General features: G+C 34.4%; 3 protein-coding genes across 5 annotated transcripts in view; 1 reads left to right on the top strand and 2 right to left on the bottom strand.

The window, feature by feature from the left end:
* The first annotated feature begins 877 nt into the window (after positions 1–877).
* Positions 878–8,944, top strand: LOC107026188 (transmembrane emp24 domain-containing protein p24beta2-like). Of its 2 annotated transcripts, XM_015227068.2 has the most exons (12): positions 878–1,182; positions 1,975–2,287; positions 2,374–2,514; positions 2,754–2,885; positions 2,967–3,176; positions 3,270–3,494; positions 3,576–3,923; positions 4,018–4,521; positions 5,640–5,849; positions 7,462–7,648; positions 7,732–7,839; positions 8,611–8,944. In XM_015227068.2, exons 1-12 carry the CDS (start codon positions 911–913, stop codon positions 8,742–8,744), a joined length of 2,784 nt encoding a protein of 927 aa, XP_015082554.1. In that variant the 5' UTR covers positions 878–910; the 3' UTR covers positions 8,745–8,944. The 2 variants fall into 2 exon arrangements, with proteins under 2 accessions (XP_015082554.1, XP_015082553.1); XM_015227067.2 differs by lacking the exons at positions 878–1,182; positions 1,975–2,287; positions 2,374–2,514; ... (3 more) ...; positions 3,576–3,923; positions 4,018–4,521 and adding an exon at positions 5,396–5,548.
* A 367-nt stretch (positions 8,945–9,311) lies between these two features.
* On the bottom strand, positions 9,312–14,015 carry LOC107024121 (protein NOI4). Of its 2 annotated transcripts, none has more exons than XM_015225022.2 (3): positions 13,861–14,015; positions 11,506–11,688; positions 9,312–9,672 (listed from the first exon to the last, which is right to left on the bottom strand). In XM_015225022.2, exons 1-3 carry the CDS (start codon positions 13,864–13,866, stop codon positions 9,628–9,630), a joined length of 234 nt encoding a protein of 77 aa, XP_015080508.1. In that variant the 5' UTR covers positions 13,867–14,015; the 3' UTR covers positions 9,312–9,627. The 2 variants fall into 2 exon arrangements, with proteins under 2 accessions (XP_015080508.1, XP_015080507.1); XM_015225021.2 differs by having other exon boundaries at positions 11,506–11,691; positions 13,861–13,997.
* Positions 14,016–16,211: 2,196 nt separating this feature from the next.
* Positions 16,212–18,596, bottom strand: part of LOC107025338 (E3 ubiquitin-protein ligase UPL1) — a 17,131-nt gene continuing 14,746 nt past the window's right edge. Inside the window, exons 12-16 of the mRNA XM_015226121.2 lie at positions 18,258–18,483; positions 18,035–18,174; positions 17,476–17,582; positions 17,172–17,344; positions 16,212–16,620 (exon numbers count right to left, since the gene is read on the bottom strand). Coding sequence (XP_015081607.1) covers positions 17,242–17,344; positions 17,476–17,582; positions 18,035–18,174; positions 18,258–18,483 — 576 coding nt within the window. The 3' untranslated portion in view covers positions 16,212–16,620; positions 17,172–17,241. The remainder of the gene's footprint in view (positions 16,621–17,171; positions 17,345–17,475; positions 17,583–18,034; positions 18,175–18,257; positions 18,484–18,596) is intronic.

The raw sequence follows: 18,596 nt of genomic DNA, 5'->3' as shown, positions 1-18,596 counted from the left end.
TAAATGAGTTAAATTTTTAACTAAAGATATAAATGAGTATTTTTAGAAATTCAATAACATATTTGATTCTTTTCTTTTTATTTTATAATTATAACGAATGGACAATATCTCAAATCTGCATTTGTTTTTACCATCAATGAATAAGTAAATATACTAAAATGAGAAAATTATATTAAAGGAACTCGATAAAATAACTCCGTAACTGAAGGATCTTGTGTTATTTTTTCTTCTAGTAAGAAAAAGTTCACCAACCCTGTAGTTGTAACATAGTTAAGCTTACAAGGATTTCCATATTGTGATATTTTTATACTCAAAAAGAAAAAGTTCACCAACCATCTTGGTATTAAATAGTTTTGGTCCATTCATTTTTTAGTATATGGTCGTTCACACTTCAAATTTTTTGTTATAGTTTTATTAGGTTTATTTTATGTATAATATTATCTCTGTTCTTATTTACTTATTCATATTTTTCAATTTATTTGTCCACTTTGATATACTTTCATTTAAACTTCTTGAAAATTTTTAAGTTTTGATTTATTCTTTTTGAAAGTATATTTAATGAGCGTAAAATTGTAACTTCACTATGTTAATTATTATTATCTTAATATGTGTGTCTTTTCTAAAGTGGACAACTAAATAGAGACAGAGAAAGTATATAAAATGTTTTTATTAAAAACATTGCCACTTTTTATGTTTTAAATTAGTTGTCTGATTACTTTAACGTATTAAAACAAAAGTAATACGAACAAATTGAAATAGAAATAATTAATCATTTCGAGTTGCCATAGTTGAATGCGTGCAAAATCATCAAAACGTCACCACAAACGTAAGGATTCTCTTTTTTAATGCAAATATATATATATATAAGATAAGAGGAAGTTATTTTCTGAAAGAGAGACTCATAAGTCAAATGGAAAAATTGAAGTATGAGCCTTTATTTGAGACAGAGAAGGGAAAGGGAAGGATATTATATAGGCTATTTGCATCTTCAGTTTTTTGTGGTATTATTTTGGTTTGGATTTATAGACTTTGTAATATACCAAATTCAGGTGAAAATGGTAGATATGTTTGGATTGGAATGCTTGGAGCTGAACTATGGTTTAGTTTTTACTGGTTACTCACTCAGTCTGTTCGTTGGAACAGAATTTATCGTCATACATTTCGAGATAGGCTCTTGATGAGGTATGTTATATGTGAAGTTTTAATCTGTTAGATTCAGGTTTATTGGACTTGTTTAGGAGTTGCAGTAGTTGTTATTTGAGCTGATTAGTACTTGTTTATTGTGATGACAACATGAGTTGACTTTTAGATGATTCATGTAGCCGACCCTAACTTGTTTGAGACTGAGGCGTATAATTGTTGTTTTTTATTGAGTTGAGCACTTGTTTGTAATGAATCAGGTGATGATCTGATTCTTATAGCCAATCTCGATTTGTTTGGATTTGAGGTGTAGTTGTTCTGGTTTTGTTGATTTGAGTGTTTGTTTATGACGATGATATGAGTTGAGGTTTAATGAAGCTGTGGGGACTCATATAGCCGATCTAGACTTGCTTGGGATTGAGGCATAGTTGTTGTTGTTGTTTACTGATCAGCTGAGAACTTGACGACATAGTTTGAGCTGTAATGAAGTAGTGAGTATTCATAGAGCCGATCCTAACTTATATGTGCTTGAGTTGTACTAGTTGTTGTTTATTGAGCTAAGCACTCGTTAATGATGATGTCATAAGTCGAGCTTAAATGAAGTGGTGGAGATTCATATAGTCGACCCCAACTTGTGTTGGGACTAAGGTGTAGTTGTTGCTGTAGTTTATTGAGCAGATTACTCGTTTATTCATTATTATATTTGAACTCAAAACATTGCCTGCTCTAGTGGCCTTATTGAATTGTGTGATGATCTCGTCTAAGATTTTAAGTTCAAGTTGTTAGAGAGAACATAGCTTTGTTAACGTTCTTATTAACTGTTGAGTGAATTAGGTACGAGAATGAGTTGCCGAGAGTTGATGTATTCGTGTGCACAGCTGATCCTGCAATAGAGCCACCAAGTATGGTGATCAATACAGTTTTATCAGTCTTGGCTTACAATTATCCACCAGAAAAACTCAGTGTTTATCTCTCGGATGATGCTGGTTCCGAGCTTACCTTTTATGCGTTGCTAGAAGCTTCTCGCTTTGCAAAGCATTGGCTTCCTTATTGCAAGAAATTCAACGTTGAGCCGAGATCTCCTGCTGCCTATTTTGCATCTTTGTCTGTTTCAGATCAATCTGATGCAGATTTTTCCGAAATGAAGGTACTCCATTTGTTGAATGTCAAGCATAAAATGCTGAGGTATATATACGGATTTTGATAGCCAACGTCTTTTTCTTAACACCGCAGAGATTATACGAGGAGATGGCAAACAAAATTAACGTTGTATGCAAGGCTGGAACAGTTTCAGATCAAGCAAAATTAGAATACAAAGGATTTTCCAAATGGAATTCATATTCATCCAAGAAAAACCATGCTGCTATCTTGCAGGTACGAAAAAGTAACAGAAATATTGGTTCAAGTTAGGCTATGTACTCGTTTCGTATGTTTAGAGAGATTCAACAATTTATAAATACACAATTTTTCTTTTATAATTTTCCGATGAAGGGGATTCAATTGAATGTTTGAATCCTCTTTTCGTTAAAAGTAGCTCCGTTGCTGACTATCACATTATAGATGGAACTTTACATATCTGATATCTTATATGTCTGCTTTGTTTCACGTACTAGATACTAATCGACAGCAGAGATGAAGAGACAAAGGACACTGACGGGGTAAGACTGCCAACGTTGGTCTATGTGGCTCGGGAGAAGCATCCTGAGCACTTCCATAATTTCAAAGCCGGGGCGATGAATGCATTGGTAAGTCTAGTACCAGTTTCTCATCACATAAGTGTAATCTTGAATAAACCTGTGGATGATTTTGTTGATTACAACGTTCAGCTCAGGGTGTCCTCGGAGATCAGCAATGCACCAGTAATTCTGAATGTAGATTGTGATATGTACTCAAACAACTCAAACGCGATTCAAGATGCTCTTTGCTTCTTTATGGATGAAGAAAGAAGCCATGAAATTGCTTTCGTGCAATTTCCACAGTCTTTCGGAAATGCCACTAAAAATGAAGTTTATGGTTCTCTGAGAGTAATTGATGAGGTTAGTACACTGTACATCTCTATTTGGTTTTACGGTGTTGATGAAATATTCATTGCTGAAATTTTCGTATCGTTACTGTTATGTCAACGTAAGGTGGAATTCCACGGTGCTGATGGTTACGGAGGCCCTTTGTATACTGGAACTGGCTGCTTTCATAGGAGAGACACACTTTACGGTAGAGAGTATAGCACGGAAGCTAGGATTGATTTGAAGAGTGCACGTCCTAAGAAGATGGATGAAAACGTGCACGAGTTAGAAGAAAGACTAGAAAGATTAGCTAGTTCAACGTATGACCTAAACACTCAATGGGGAAATGAGGTATGTGAATGTCCATCTGCATTTCAACTTTTATATGAGATGGTCACACAGTTTTGTAACTGACTCGTAGTAACATGGCAGATTGGTTTGAAGTACGGGTGCCCAGTGGAAGATGTACTGACCGGGTTGACAATCAAGTGTAAAGGTTGGAAATCTGTTTATTATCGTCCAGAAAGGAATGCCTTCGTAGGGGTTACTGCAACGACGTTGGATCAGATATTAGTGCAACATAAGAGATGGTCCGAGGGCGATTTAATGATTCTGTTTTCTAAGTATAGCCCTGTTTGGTATGGACTTGGAAAGCTCAATCCTGGCCTTGTGTTGGGATATCTCAGTTACTGTCTCTGGTCTCCGAATTGCTGGGCAACTCTGTACTACTCTATCGTCCCTTCGTTTTATCTACTCAAAGGAATTCCCTTATTTCCACAGGTACTTTTTTGCCTCTTTATCATCACATACTGTATCGTTCCCTTTGTTATATCTACTCAAAGGAACGATTTTGCTTTTCGTCTTAAACTTTCAGGTCTCTAGTAAATGGTTCTTGCCATTTGCATATGTGATAATCGCGGAACTAGTATATAGTTTTGCTGAGTTCCTATGGAGTGGCGGAACAATACTTGGTTGGTGGAATGAACAAAGAATATGGCTGTACAAGAGAACAAGCTCCTACATGTTTGCATTTCTTGATACAATGTTGAAGTTATTTGGTTCTTCCAATACAACATTCATAGTTACTCCAAAAGTCACTAATGATGATGTGTTGTTGAGATACAAACAAGAGAAAATGGAATTTGGAAGTGATTCACTTATGATTACAATTTTGTCAACATTGGCAATGATCAATCTTTTTTCCCTAATGGGGTTGGTGAAAAAATTGATATTAACAAGAGAATTGGGATTGGAATATGTATTTGAAACTATGGCTTTGCAAATTTTGCTTTGTGGGGTTCTTGTTTTTGTTAACTTGCCTTTGTATAATGCTCTCTTCTTTAGGCAAGATAAGGGGAAAATACCTAGTTCCACTGCAGTTCAGTCTGTTGCTTTTGCACTTTCTGTGTGCACATGTATTGCATATATGTAATTGTTGAAGAGTTTTACGTCGGATGAAATAGAGATTTATGATTTTCTTATATGACCTTAGACGATTTTCTTCTTATGAGCTACTAACTTTCAAGGCTGAGTTAGACCAAAATCTATTTATTACCGTAATATCGATCTTCTTAGAACAATGTGTAATTTTGTCATCATGAGAAGAAATATACATTGCATCTTTAATACTATATGCTATGAGATTGGTAATGTCAAAAGAAATACTCCCTCCGTTTCACGAAGAATGACCTGATTTGACTTGACACGGAGTTTAAGAATATAAAGAAGATTTTTATATCTTGTGGTCCTGAATTAAAGTTAGGTTAAATGTACAAAATTACCCATTGATCTTGTGGCCTTAAACATGTTATGTGAAAAACTGATTTTTTAAAATTTACCAAAAAAAAGATTATTTTTTTAAATAGACTAAAAAAAAAGTTATTTTTTTAAATGGAAAAAGTATTTTATATTATCAGTATGTATGACTTAAATTCTTATTGAGGAAAGTACATGATTCATGACACAAAAAATAAAAAGATTGAATTTCTTTTACATTTACAAATGTTCAAACTCCATCTTTAAATTTGTTTATCTTGCATTTTTTTAAAATTTATTTTTTTAAAATTAAAACTGTTTCTTCTTTTTTTTAACATAACTTTGATTACAATTATCCTAGTGACATTTGATATCATAAATTTAAACGTCATTTTGATACATTCTATTTATGTTCAATTTAAGACTAGAATCTTCTAAAGTCGACCATTTGAATTCTTAATTACCCAATTCCAACTAATATGGGTTTTCGGGTACGGATAACCCGAATACAAATACGGGTTTTGTTCATCAACTTTTAAGACAAAAGCAAAGTTATATGTTGTATTCCTTAACTAAGTCAAACAAACACAAAAAAAATCGTACAAGTTTCAAACTCTTGTCCAAAATCCCTATTTTTTCGCCAAGAAAAGGTAAACCCTAGTTCTAAAAATCCAATTTTGATGGTTTTTTTTTGGTTCAATTTGATTCTTTTGTGAAATTAAAATTGAGAATTAATTGCAGATGAGAATTGGGTTATTGAAAGTTTGGATCTTGGTGACTATATTGGTGGTGGCATGGAGATGTGGAGGGGTTTATGGAATTAGATTTGTGATTGATAGAGAAGAATGTTTTTCACATAAAGTTCAAATGGGAGAATCAGTTCATTTTTCGTTTGTTGTTATCAAATCAGAAGGTTCTTGGCATTATAGTGAAGAGGGTGTTGACCTTGTGGTAACTAAATTACTTTAATCTAGCTGTTTGTGTTTTCTCTGTTATGTTATTTGCAGTTTTTGTGATTTCTGATGATTGAGAATGGTAAAGATTTTGTCTTTATTGAGATGAAGGGCGATAGGTATATCTTGTTGGTGCACTGTTAATAATGAAAGTGTGGTTTGGAATTCAAGCTTTGTTGTTTTGTTTGCGAATTTGTGGTGACTTTGATTTTAAGAATCATTAGACACTTGAATTGTTCGAGCTTGTGAGGTATGTAATTTGCATTTTTTGTGATTTTTGCTGATCGAAAATTGTAAAGATTTTGTCTTTATTGAGATGAAAGGTGAAATAGTAGTATTGGATTTAGTTATATATATTGTTGCTTTGACTTTTGAATTAGTGTAAATAATGGAAGTGAGGTTTGGAATTCAGCTTTGTTGTTTTGTTTGCATATTTGTGGTGACTTTGAATTGTTTGAGCTTGTGAGGTATGTAATATGCATTTTTTGTTATTTTTGCTGATTGAAAATTGTGTAGGTTTCGTCTTTATTGATATGAAGGGTGATATAGTAGTTATCGGATTGGTTATGTATCTTGTTGCTTTGATTCTACACTGAAATAATGAAGTGCGGTTTGGAATTCAAGCTTTGTTGTTTTGTTTGCATTTTGTTGACTTTGATTATAAGATTCACTAGACACTTGAATTGTTCGAGCTTAATTGTTTTGTTAGCTGGTATATAGTTATGTAATTTGCATTTTTTTAAATATGTGCTGATTGAAAATTGTAAAGATTTCATCTTTATTGAGATGAAAGGTGATATAGTAGTTATCGGATTAGTTATATATCTGGTTACTGTGATTCATGAACTACTGTTAATAATGAATGTGAGGTTTGGAATTCAAGCTTCATTGTTTTGTTTGCAAATTTGTGGTGACTTTGACTTTGATTTAAAGATTTATTAAACACTTGAATTGTTCGAGTTTTTTTTTTTTTTTTTCAATTTTGTGTTGACGTTAGAATTGTTGAGAGAAACTAACAATATTTTTCTTTATTTTTACATGTCTCTTTTGTGTTTTTTGCAACTTCAATCCTTTTTGTACACATAAAACTCCATAAATTGCAATTTGGCGGAGGAATGTTATCACTTTTATACACTTTTTTTCTTGCGGGGTGAGGGAAATTGAGTCACAACTTTGAGAATTAGAATTATATGTGTTCAATTTCAAGAAAATTTGTATCTTGGAGCTGTAAATTGATGAGCTATTTTCTAAGACCACATAAGGATTACTTCAGTCAACTTTTCTAGTCACTCCAATATGGGTTTTTACCTTATGGCCCACGGTTCAAAGCTTGGTGGATAATGGGCCACCTTCTTCGGGACTTTACTTAAATAACAATGTTTTATCTACACCAGGGTTCGAACTCATGGTGGCGCCCACCACACATCACGTGCTGCACTCTGACTACTAGATCAAAACCTAACATTTGGCATTAGTTTTGAACTTTGTCGCAATTGGTTCTTTATGCTTTTCATAGGGACCATATTTTACATTCACTTCTAAAGAAGAACTGTGTGTTTTTTCTGTCTAGCGGATTGTTCAATTGATGTTGCTATGTTGGTGGAAATTAGGTGAAGGGACCTTCCGGGGAGCAGCTTCATGATTTTCGTGACAAAATAAGTGAGAAGAGCGAGTTTGTGGCCCATCATGAAGGAGTTTATCGTTTCTGTTTCACCAACAAGTCACCCTATCATGAAACCATAGACTTTGATCTACATGCTGCCCACTTCTCATACCACGACGAGCACGCAAAAGATGGTTAGCGTGTCACTTTGCTTCATCTTACTTTGTTATTGGGGGGCTCTTTACAAGATACCTTACTTTTTATTATGATACTGCAGAGCATTTCAAACCGTTGTTTGAGCACATTGGACAACTAGAGGAAGCTTTATACAACATTCAGTTTGAGCAGCATTGGCTCGAGGCCCAGACAGACCGACAAGCAATAGGTATTAGCTTTTGCATATTTCTTAAATACGACTCTCCCACATTTCAGCAAATCAAATTTTTTTAACCACTTGCCATTTATCTAGTAGAAACAGTCCTTTTCTCCCTTTTGGCGTACACTTCAATGAGATATATCTCCTTTCCCATTTTCCTCACTTTTTCACGTGATGTTCGACATAAATCCGGTGAAATGATCGTTATTGCTTCAGTTTCAGTTTGTTAAACCTAATTTTCATTTTTTTTTCGTTGATCAATTTTACAAGATTGAGGATGCATATCTCTCCTCCATCTTGAATATGTGAATGGTCATGAACTTTAGCACATGATCATTTAAGCTCAACATTCTTGGTAATGCTAAAGAAGTGCAAGATTCTTTTATGCTATGTTGCTCGGACTCTTCAAAAATGTCGACATGTGCATTTCGGATACTCCAAAGTAGTGCATTTTGGAGAATCCTGACACAGCAGCGGCAACAATTTTGGATAGTCCGAGCAACATAGGTTTTATGAACTTCATATGTTGTGTTCTTTGGATAATGATACGTGTATTATATATCCGTGACTTAGTTGTTCGAATATTCATATGGAGTATCACTTTTCTGTTCACTAGCAACAAGGGAATATCATTTATATGATCTGTTTCTCTTGGGTCTTGGCATCTCAATTTTATACTAATGGCAAAAGTTATGTTCACAAATCTTACCGATTCATGATACTCTGCATGCTCCACAGCTTGTAGTTCTTATACGTTGATATCGTTTCTATTTTATGCAGTGAATGAAATAATGAGCAAAAGAGCAGTCTACAAAGCTTTGCTTGAGTCTTCTGCTCTCATTGGCGTTAGCATTCTACAAGTCTACCTTCTAAAGCATCTTTTCGATCGAAAGCTGGGGCAATCCAGAGTTTAGGTTTTGACAGAACTGAAGATATTTATACTGCTGATCATCTTTGAACTTCAAATGCATTGCCTTTATGTACTGTAAAAACTAGAATGAACAGTTTTCACCAGAGATAAAGTTTTTATAATTCCTTTAGTTGAATGTTGAAAGCTCAATAATCTCAAATGAAAAATTACAATTCCTTTTGGAATTTTATTTTGTTTGGTAAATTCTGTTGAAACAACATTGATGTTGACAAACACAGTTTTTGAAATAAACAAAAACCAACTACATTGGCAAACCACAACTGGCAAGTTAATAGAAACAAAAAGTTTTGATATTCAAAAATAAAATCATTGTGCATTCATATTCAGACGTTTTAACTTGGCTTCACGAGCTCAAAACTCTAGTCTGCATCTTCAGTCATGTCTATTTCACCGAGCCTCTCTCCGAGACCATATCCATTTTTCACTTAACAAACACATAAATAGGAATATGAACTACATATAATGTGGCCTCATGAGCTCAATACACTAGGCCGCGTCTATTTCAATACCATGTCCATATAATTCACCAAGCAAACACACAAATAGGAAGTTCTACGATGCATTTTCTACTTATTAGGCAAAAACAACAGGATCTCATGAAATCAACAAGAAAAATTTACGGTTGAAAGGTGCTTTACAAACCACACTATGTGCTTGTCTGCTAAAGGTAAAATAAAAAGATACAACATATAGGTACAACATCAAACATTTTTGTCTTTCACATTTTGTTTCCCCAACAATATAACACAAGTTTACAAGACAAAAGGGGACTTTGAGCAATGCCTCAGTCTCCAGCACCAATCCAAAAGAAGTTGTGGGGTTTCATTATGAATATGCATCCTATATTCAGCTTTTACACAACATTGTCAAGATTCTGCATGAGGGCTCTGCATACAGCAAAACCATTTTTTCTGCAAAACGACAAATATATTGGTGAAATTCTAATAAGAATGCTTCAAAGATTAATGAGACAAGTAGCATATATGAAAAGTATATTCAGATGGGTCACCATTTGTCGTTACATCAAAAAGCAAACACATGATTGTAGTATGCTCGCAGCCACACTCATCTAGTCATATTAGCAAAGACAATAGAAATCTAACCTGATGATTCCAAAACTAAAGTTTGACAATTAAGGACAGGATAACTCTTCCTAACCCAAGCCATAATGGAGCTGGTCAACTACTTAAATAACCTGACAGTATTTTCTTTTCCTCAAAACGTCTATGTAAAGGAAGCGCCATCCAAACAATACATAATTAGTCTTGCTCTCTAATTCCTTCAATATTAAGTTATACTAGGTGGCAACTATTTAAAGTTCATTACTGCGAGTGTAGAAATCAAAAAGTTGAATATCACTCATTTTTCGGAGACCCTGGTATCATAGCAAGCTTGCGTGCAGGTCGACTCTGGTCCAGACCACAAGCATAGGTACCACCAAGGCTAGCAAGTTGGCTCACACTGAAAACTACGATCTCTATGTTGTTAATTCTATGCCTGAACCACTCAACTATCATGTTGGGAACAACCCAGCCATCCCCGAGTAAGAAAAGGTAGGTTCTTCTTTCCAATGTTTAAAAGTAGAGGTATATAATATTAGGGTCCACCCCACAAAAAATTTATATCATGAAAGTACATTTAAAATCGTATTAATCAGAACCAAAAAATGTACAAAAACAAATTAAATATTGTGTCATAAAAGTTATACTACATCTTCAAACTACGGAGCAAACAAATATTAATTAAAGAAGTTAATAGTTTAACACTTAGAATGAAAAGCTAAGTTATCGTCTTACAGTCTTAGTACGTACAAGATAAACTACCAAAGTTGTAAAGTGAACTTGAGGTCTAGAGACATACAAGGCAGACAACCAATACGAATAGTATGCACAAGATGAAAGCTACAAATGTCAAGGTGTTATCCCTATAAGACTTCTGCTCTTCATGGTTGCCCTCATGCGTTTAGAAGCCTACATCACATCTAGAAAATCCTAGAGTATTCCCGAGAAACATTGCCTCACATATCTTTTCCTTAGATAGTTGACTAGAAGCTAAAAGTGATTAGAGCAAATAAATTACATGAGTTCCCTAAATGATGGTTTTAATCCTATGCTTATACGGGAAGTTCCACTTGGAGTTCCAATAGAGTGTATATGATCTGACCACTGTACAATAAGAATTTACTGATGCTCACAGCCAAAGGAAGTTCTCCACACCACAAGAATTGCCATCAGCCTAAATACCTACTACCATGTGTTCTAAACTAAAGCTGGTTAAGTTAATGATCGGGATCTTAAAGTAATTAAGCTGAAGCCTTTGCATTAGTCTAGCAAATTATTCTTAAATGATGATTATACAGTGTGATGGAAATTTGAATTTGATAAACATGCACATACAAGTCACTATATTACAGCCAAAATATTTTGAAAATATGAGACAGCAGAAGATAGCTGAAAGTGGCTTAGTTGGTGTAGAGTGGATAATTATATCGTAGATTGGATATTGGCGTCCTTCAACTGTTTTGAGAGGGACATAGAGTGGGATGGCGTATCACCTATTTGATAAATGAATTATCCTCTGACTGGACAAAAGTCTCTCTGTGAAGATGCAGAATCACACAGCTAATGGCAGTTTAAATATGTGAAGAGCAAAGGGCAGAATTCTTAACATTTCAACCAAAAAGTGTAGAGGGTATAAGTCATTTAATATATTCATCCAGAGAAAAAGTTATCAAAATAACTTACAGTTTGAGGTTTTAAAGGTTCTTCTCCTTCCTTTCTATTACCATCAGCCTTTGATGGTGAGTCTGGCTTGCCACCAGTTTTTTTCTCATCCCTAGCCTTGTTGAAAATCACAGTAAATCCCTCTGCAGAAGCTGGATCATTGACATCCCATTCACCAAACTTAGGCAATGGTCGACCCTTTTCCTGCTTGAAGATAGATGTGAAAGCCAAATAGGTAAGGTAAATAATTGGACCAAAAGAAGGATACTTCAGAACAGTATAGTTGCCATTAGTCAAGTGAGTAATTTCATGAATGAACCGTGGACAAATCCTATAGCAGTCGCAGAGAAAGAAGCTAAATTATCATTATGCCACTACAATTTTGTTGATATAAAGTGCAAGAATACATATCTATGACTCCATCCCATAATCAACACGAGAAGAAGGCCAAATTCTCCAAATCTATAATACTACATGAAAATGCGAACTTGATCCATTAGGAAGCATGCACAAAGTGATGGACAACTCTGAAATTCCTTTGATCTCACCAAAGGTTCAAAATTTTGCTACTGAAAAAGGATGTGGAGAAGGTACGAACAACTTGAGAACAAAAGAAAAAACACCTGCTTGAAGTCTATATCCAAATTATCAGAACTGCTTATGTTCAATATTATGAAGTCTCCAGCAACTGGCAAACTACAATATGCATCCACAAAATGTCAATTCAATTCTTCTTAAAATGAATTAGAATTCATATCAAACTGATTCCAGAAATTGTACCCTGGTATTGCTGGCATGTTACCTCTAAAAAGCTCTTAAACCACTATGATCCAAGTCCTCAATTAAAAGCGCAATGACAAATCAAGGAAGGTAAATGTACTCTAAAGATCATAACAAAACCATCATAGTGTCAACTACCTTTCTAAAACCACTCGACTTAACTCCAACTGGAGATATACACTTTCCCATTAGTTGATGCATGAGCAGATCAAAGCATTAAAAGGAGAAAAGACTAGAAATACATACATTGACACGGCTTATGAAATCCACACAAGAGGAAACAATGCAAACATAAATTTTAAGCTATTCAGATTTTCTCTATTTTTTTTCGATGACAAGGGAACCCGCAGCCGCTACCCTTTGGGTGCGCCATATTTTCTCTATTGAAAAAACAAGCAAATAGTCAACTTAACAAATTCAAACACTGAACATAGAATGCAAAAACTTATCACTACTGGCAGGAAAGAGCCTATCTAATCAGCACATCCAAGAAACTTCTAAACTTGAATATCCCTATATGGCCACGGAGATAGTAAAAGTACACTTCAATTTGGAACATCTGTATGCATAAACGTGTACATATTAGATATGTAACTGAGCTACGTACCCCACAAAAAGTAGGGGCAGGTAAGGCCTTAGTATATTCTACCCTCCCGAGACCCCACTAGTGGGATTACACTAGGTATGTTGTTGTTGTAACTAAGCTAAGTGTATATTTTGCAAAAAGTAGACTCCACATTAGGGGAAAATGGGGTAATTGCAGTTATGAAGTTAAAACATCTTAAGACAGTCATCACATCACATCAAGAACTACCCTTTGAATATAAAGCACATGAAAAATAGTTTTTTTAAAAAAAATACTAGTAATAAGGAACCCACCGAAACCCCCAGCTTGTGACAAGGGGTTGAGCTCATCGCACGAGGCTAGTTTGAGAGTTATTACATAAAAGCAGGCTTTGCCCTGTGTGCACCCGAAGGATAGCGGCTGCTGGTTCCTTTGTCATCAATAAAAGAAACCCAACAAAGCTTTATCGAAAAACTAAACAACCTAACAAAGCAAAAAACAATTTTCCTTTTGCACATGGTTCAATGAAAATAAACAAAACCCAACTGGATAGCAGTGATCCAGGAGGTCGCTGAGAGTCCAGCTCATAACATTCCATTCCAATAGCAGTCCACTGGCCCCTTTCTTGTCCCCTTTCAAAAAGGGGTAGGGGCATTTCAGCTCAGTTTAACCATCCAAAGTCATACCAAAATGAAAAGCAAAAATTTCAAGGACCAAAATTCAACAAAACCAAGCTCTATACAGGATCTAGCTGAAAGTCAAGATTTTCGATCAAACTCAAACTAAAAAAGAAAACCCAGCAAATTCAGCAAAATGAACCCATCAATGAAAACCCATTAAGCAAAAAATAAAAACCCAATAAACCCCCAAAACAAACAAACCATAATCATCCATTCACATGATCAACACACATATATCACATCATCAGCTAACAAAAATTGAAAAAAAAAAAAAGGGGCAAGTGAAATCGAGTAAACAGAAACAAATAATCAAGATGATTAAAAAATCAATCTTGAGAAAAAATTACATACCGACATGAATCCAACTATAGAGAATGAGAATTTTCCTCAGTGGAACAGAGCGAAAGAGAAAGGAATTTTTTGAGAGAGAAAAGTATGAAAATGTGTAATTTGGTATTAGGTGTATTGAGGTGTATTTTGGGAATATGAAACATATATATGCAAAATGGCACTACACATTATTATACTCTTTTAAGATAACTAGACATGTTTATGTCAAAATCAATTAATCTAAGTTTAGTAATTAAAAAAATTAAATATATATATATTTGTTAATTTAAAATATAAATACTAACAACAATTAGTATAATATACATATCGGTGTGTCTGTGTGTTTAAGAAATGTAAAATGTACGTAAATTTTATTCTTACCTTGTGTAAATAGAGAGGTTGTTTTCAAACAATAAATGAAGAAAAAGTACGAGAATTAAACAAATTGGTTAGTGATTGTGAGTCGCTCCATTTTTTGACTGGATGGGACATCAAAGGCCTTTGTCCTTCCAATTCTTGATAGACATGGACGGGGCGGAGTTTTTGATATTTTTTTCAAGTTGTGTTTGAACGATGTTTTTTTGTGTTGTTAAAATTTGAACAATAAAAATACATAATGGGTACTTGATCTAATTAATCATGTCATGTACGAATAAGGTTCCAATCTAATCGTGATTGGTTAGAATATCTTAGTTATATACATCGTTGTACTTTTGATTAATATTTTATAGTGTAGGAAAGCAAGTCGTCTCGTCGATAATCTTGAACGACTAAAGATAAGTATATACAAGAAATAAGAGATAATAATTAGTGATTATTATAAATATCGAGTCCGAATAAGTTGTTATTGTTTTAATTTATGTGGACCAACCCCATGTGAATTTGTAAACCAATGTGCATACACACTCGACTAACTAGACATTGGGTCAATTTTTGAGTATAAAACGCAAGACAAGGAATATTCGGTCTCCCCACTTTTTTCTAATGTGTAAAAATATAAAGTAAATAAGTGAATACAACTTATTTCATATTCATCATTTGATTACACGATTTATCTTTTAAACGAAATTTAATTTTAATATATACCTTTCAAATATGTTAATTTTTTAAAAATAATTCCTAAACATCAAACTTAAGAACATGAAATATTACTATTACAAAATTATAAACACACACCTCATAACAAAAAATTTATTTGAGCACAAAATAAGAGCGAAAGTGCAAATGACCCTATATCAAGTTCTCATTGATCTTGAATTGAATATGAAAGTTTAAATGAAAAATACATAACACTATTGAAGTTTATATCATTATAAGTTTATCGCAACTTTTTAAGTAGTAAAATTTTCCTTACTAACTCTATAAATTGTGATTCTTGTATAGTTAAGCGCAAAGCGTGATAACATGAACTTGACCCTAAAAATTTTCTTAGTTATAGCATTGTAATCATAATTATATGTTCCCTAGAATCTAATTGATAATCCATCTTATAAGCAAAAAGGATTAAGGAAACTAATCATGTTTTTTTCCAATAGGCCTATAACCTATTCACATTACTCAATTATTAGACCCTACTTGATTTTGTCGTGTTATGAAAACCAAGATTTGACTTCAACGTTTATTATAATTTTCTTTAATTGGTAGAACAAATAAAAACAGAACTAAACCATTTCTACATATATATATATTCTGTTTCCAACTACTAAATAACTTCAATAACATTACTCAAGCAATAAATTATTTTTAAAATATAATATTAAATCACAACTTGTGTCGTTATCGTTCACCTTTTATTTTGTAGTACGTTTCAAAAAGAATGTCACATTTTCATAAATAGAATATTAAGCTCTTATTATGGACGAAATTTGAGAAAAAACCAAACTACATAAGTATTATGCATATTTTCGACAAAAAAAATATTTTCACTTTGAGGATAAGTTTGTTTGACATGACAAGTTAATGTCAGATGATCCACAAGGTACTTCTAAGTTTCATTAGCTGATTTAAAACGTAGTTGTGACATCTTACAACTAAACCAACAACAAACAAAAATATTAATAATAGTAGATGATATGACTGGTATAAAGTGAAATGACCTTCGTTGTGGACAAGATAAAGACGAGGTAGGAAAATTCATCAGTGTTTTTTCGGTTTTAGTATTAGCTAATTTCTTTTGTTAGTTTTTTGTTGTTGCTAATGTTCTGTAATTCATTTTTTTCCAACATACCATCATTGCTACTATACTTTGGCTCATAATATGTGGAACACAAGCCAAAGTTGTAGCAAAAACAAGTCGTTTGATATGATTAGCGAAAGGTGTCACAAATTTCATGATCAGTGAGGAAGTCTTGTCAAACAGGAGGAGGAGAAAATACTTAAAAGGGCGACCATGTTCGCCATTTTGCAAAAGAAATACCAGGTGATGTAAGAGTTATCGGTGACCATAGGTAACTAATGAAGTTGTAAAGCATGAAAGAATTAGCAACCTACCCATTTCCCAAAATAAATGTAGACCTCCTACACTAAACCCCCTGACAAAAAGAGAACCGACTTATCTACACGGGGATGGCTGTAGGAGCGTCTATCGCAATGGAAGGAACAACAAAATAACAGAGCTCCTCACCACTTGTAATGCATAACTCACTACCCTCAAGATACTAACATGACCAGAGTGGTGTGGCCAACTACCTACACATCCTTGAGGCAGGCTGTGCATGGACTCAAATTTGTAAGCAATAACACTCCAAATCTATCTTGTGCAGTTGATGTCGATCAGCCAGTCTGCATGAGACAAACTGAAGTTCATCAGCATTTTTCGAGTTAATTGACCAGTAAATCAACCAAGCAGAAAACCTATTATAAGCCTTAAACTTGATAACCAGAATTGCCCCATTCATGTTAAATTAGGCATGCACGACAATGGTTCAGTAATTATATGTTATTACTACTTCAGTGGGGCAGTACAGGACAGGAGAGCAACTAGAACACAGCCCAATGAGGGAAATTTGACAATGAGAAAACAGATGGTCAGGCACCGAAGTTTCAGACGTGAATATGCCAATATTTGAGCACATGTAGAAACAAAAGTCACATATTTCCGTCAATCACGTATTAGAAGGCATGCTTATCATAGAATACCCAAAATCTGCAGACACCCCACAGAAAATGCAAATCACATGCCATCAAGTAGAGCAAGATTTAAGCACTCAACAAATAGACAGATCAAAGAGCATAATTCTCATCACTTGACAAAGCAGTGAACAACTGAGTGGTTTTAGTTACCCAACTACAGCGAAACAAGAGAAGAAAAATGAAAAAGAGGACATACTTACATTTACATGGCAATCACAGGGTGATCAAATATATGCAATTTTCAGGAAAGCTGCACAAGGTAAGCTTGTCTCAACCAAAACCAAATCCTTCACTAGCCTCATGGATAGCCAAAAGCAAACGTTCTTGAAGTTGTTCTTTGGAAGTATACTCCGGAAGGTCAAGTTGGTTGAAGCTGGAAGGAAAAGACAAATGACAGTAAGGGTCACTAAAGCTTTGCTACATACTATCTCCCAGATGGCATCTACTTAATTATGAGTGAACTACTGATTAAGCATATAATAAGTCTGATATACAAGCACCAACCAGGTATGTGCAGATGGGAGCCTCTCAGGAGCTCCATAAGCTTTGTGAATCTGAAATCTCTGAGGGCCAGAGATCCCTTGCAATGCTTTGAAACCCTCCAAAGGAACCTAAGGCCAACATCACCCACAATTAATCACAATGAAGAAATCCACAAGGCACAGAAATTTACAGGGGAGTGTGCATGCACTATACTATGTAAAACAACCAAAGGCATACAGAACACTGAACCACCAAACAAAGGGAAAGTAAAGTCCTCTTTTAAATGATTGAACAGGAGATATACTGGGGTAACAAACATCAATCTGCAATCACAAATTAGCAGAATTCAGCAACACATAACAGAATTTTGAGCACCTGGATATTTGGTTTGCGAAGAGGAGAGGATCGTTTCTCAAGGAAAACCGACTTTGGTACAAAATTGATCTTTACTAGGGTAAAGAAGGAGGGAGAAAGAGATTCTTGTAAGTTTGTTCCACATCAGTAGAAACAAAACATATCGCCATTTAGCAGATACTCTATGTGACAAAAAAAACCTGTGGGTACAATGATATCTACTAACCTTGGATGTGCCGGTCACAAATTGAAGAAATCTTGCCATGTCTTCCTTGCTAAAACCTTTAACGACCTCCCAAAACCACTGAATAGCAGTAGATGCTGTGGTATATCCAGTATATTCAGTGTTGGCCTTCAAATCTTCCACTGCATATAGAATCATTATAAGAAGCTTCATAGGAAACAACATGGTGCATACACAGCAATGGTGGAGAAGCATGTCCACTTACTGTCAATTTCTGGTAGACCACTTATCAAAAGTTCAAGCTCCTTATCATTGAAAATGGAGATAAGTTCACGTGGTACCAATTCACTGAAACCTTCAAGGAATGCATTTATTTGAGGGCGAATAGCATTTGTCAGAATATGGTCAGCAACAAGATCAACATATTCGTGCTTTGTCTCTTCTGTGACCCTTATATTTCTTCCTCCAGGTTTAAGCTCATAATCAGTAACCTTGATCATGCAAGATTAAAAAAAAGTTACTTAAGGTATCACCTGAACAGAGCAATATATGACTTGCTGTTGCTCATTTAGCTTTTTTCATTTTTTTTTTTTGGGGGGGGGGG

Source organism: Solanum pennellii, chromosome 7, assembly GCF_001406875.1.
Source record: "Solanum pennellii chromosome 7, SPENNV200".
Classification (NCBI taxonomy): Eukaryota; Viridiplantae; Streptophyta; class Magnoliopsida; order Solanales; family Solanaceae; genus Solanum; species Solanum pennellii.
The sequence above is the reverse complement of the archived record's forward strand: the minus strand, read 5'-3'. Positions and strand labels throughout refer to the sequence as shown.

Coding starts and splice junctions, on each gene's coding strand:
- LOC107024121 (XM_015225021.2), bottom strand. Junction 9,673..11,505: donor AACCTTTAAAACCTCAAACT/GTAAGTTATTTT, acceptor GTCGTTTTGCAG/AAAAAATGGTTTTGCTGTAT.
- LOC107026188 (XM_015227068.2), top strand. CDS start 911: ATGGAAAAATTGAAGTATGAGCCTTTATTTGAGACAGAGAAGGGAAAG. Junction 2,288..2,373: donor CAGATTTTTCCGAAATGAAG/GTACTCCATTTG, acceptor TTAACACCGCAG/AGATTATACGAGGAGATGGC. Junction 4,522..5,639: donor AAATACCTAGTTCCACTGCA/GTTCAGTCTGTT, acceptor AATTAATTGCAG/ATGAGAATTGGGTTATTGAA.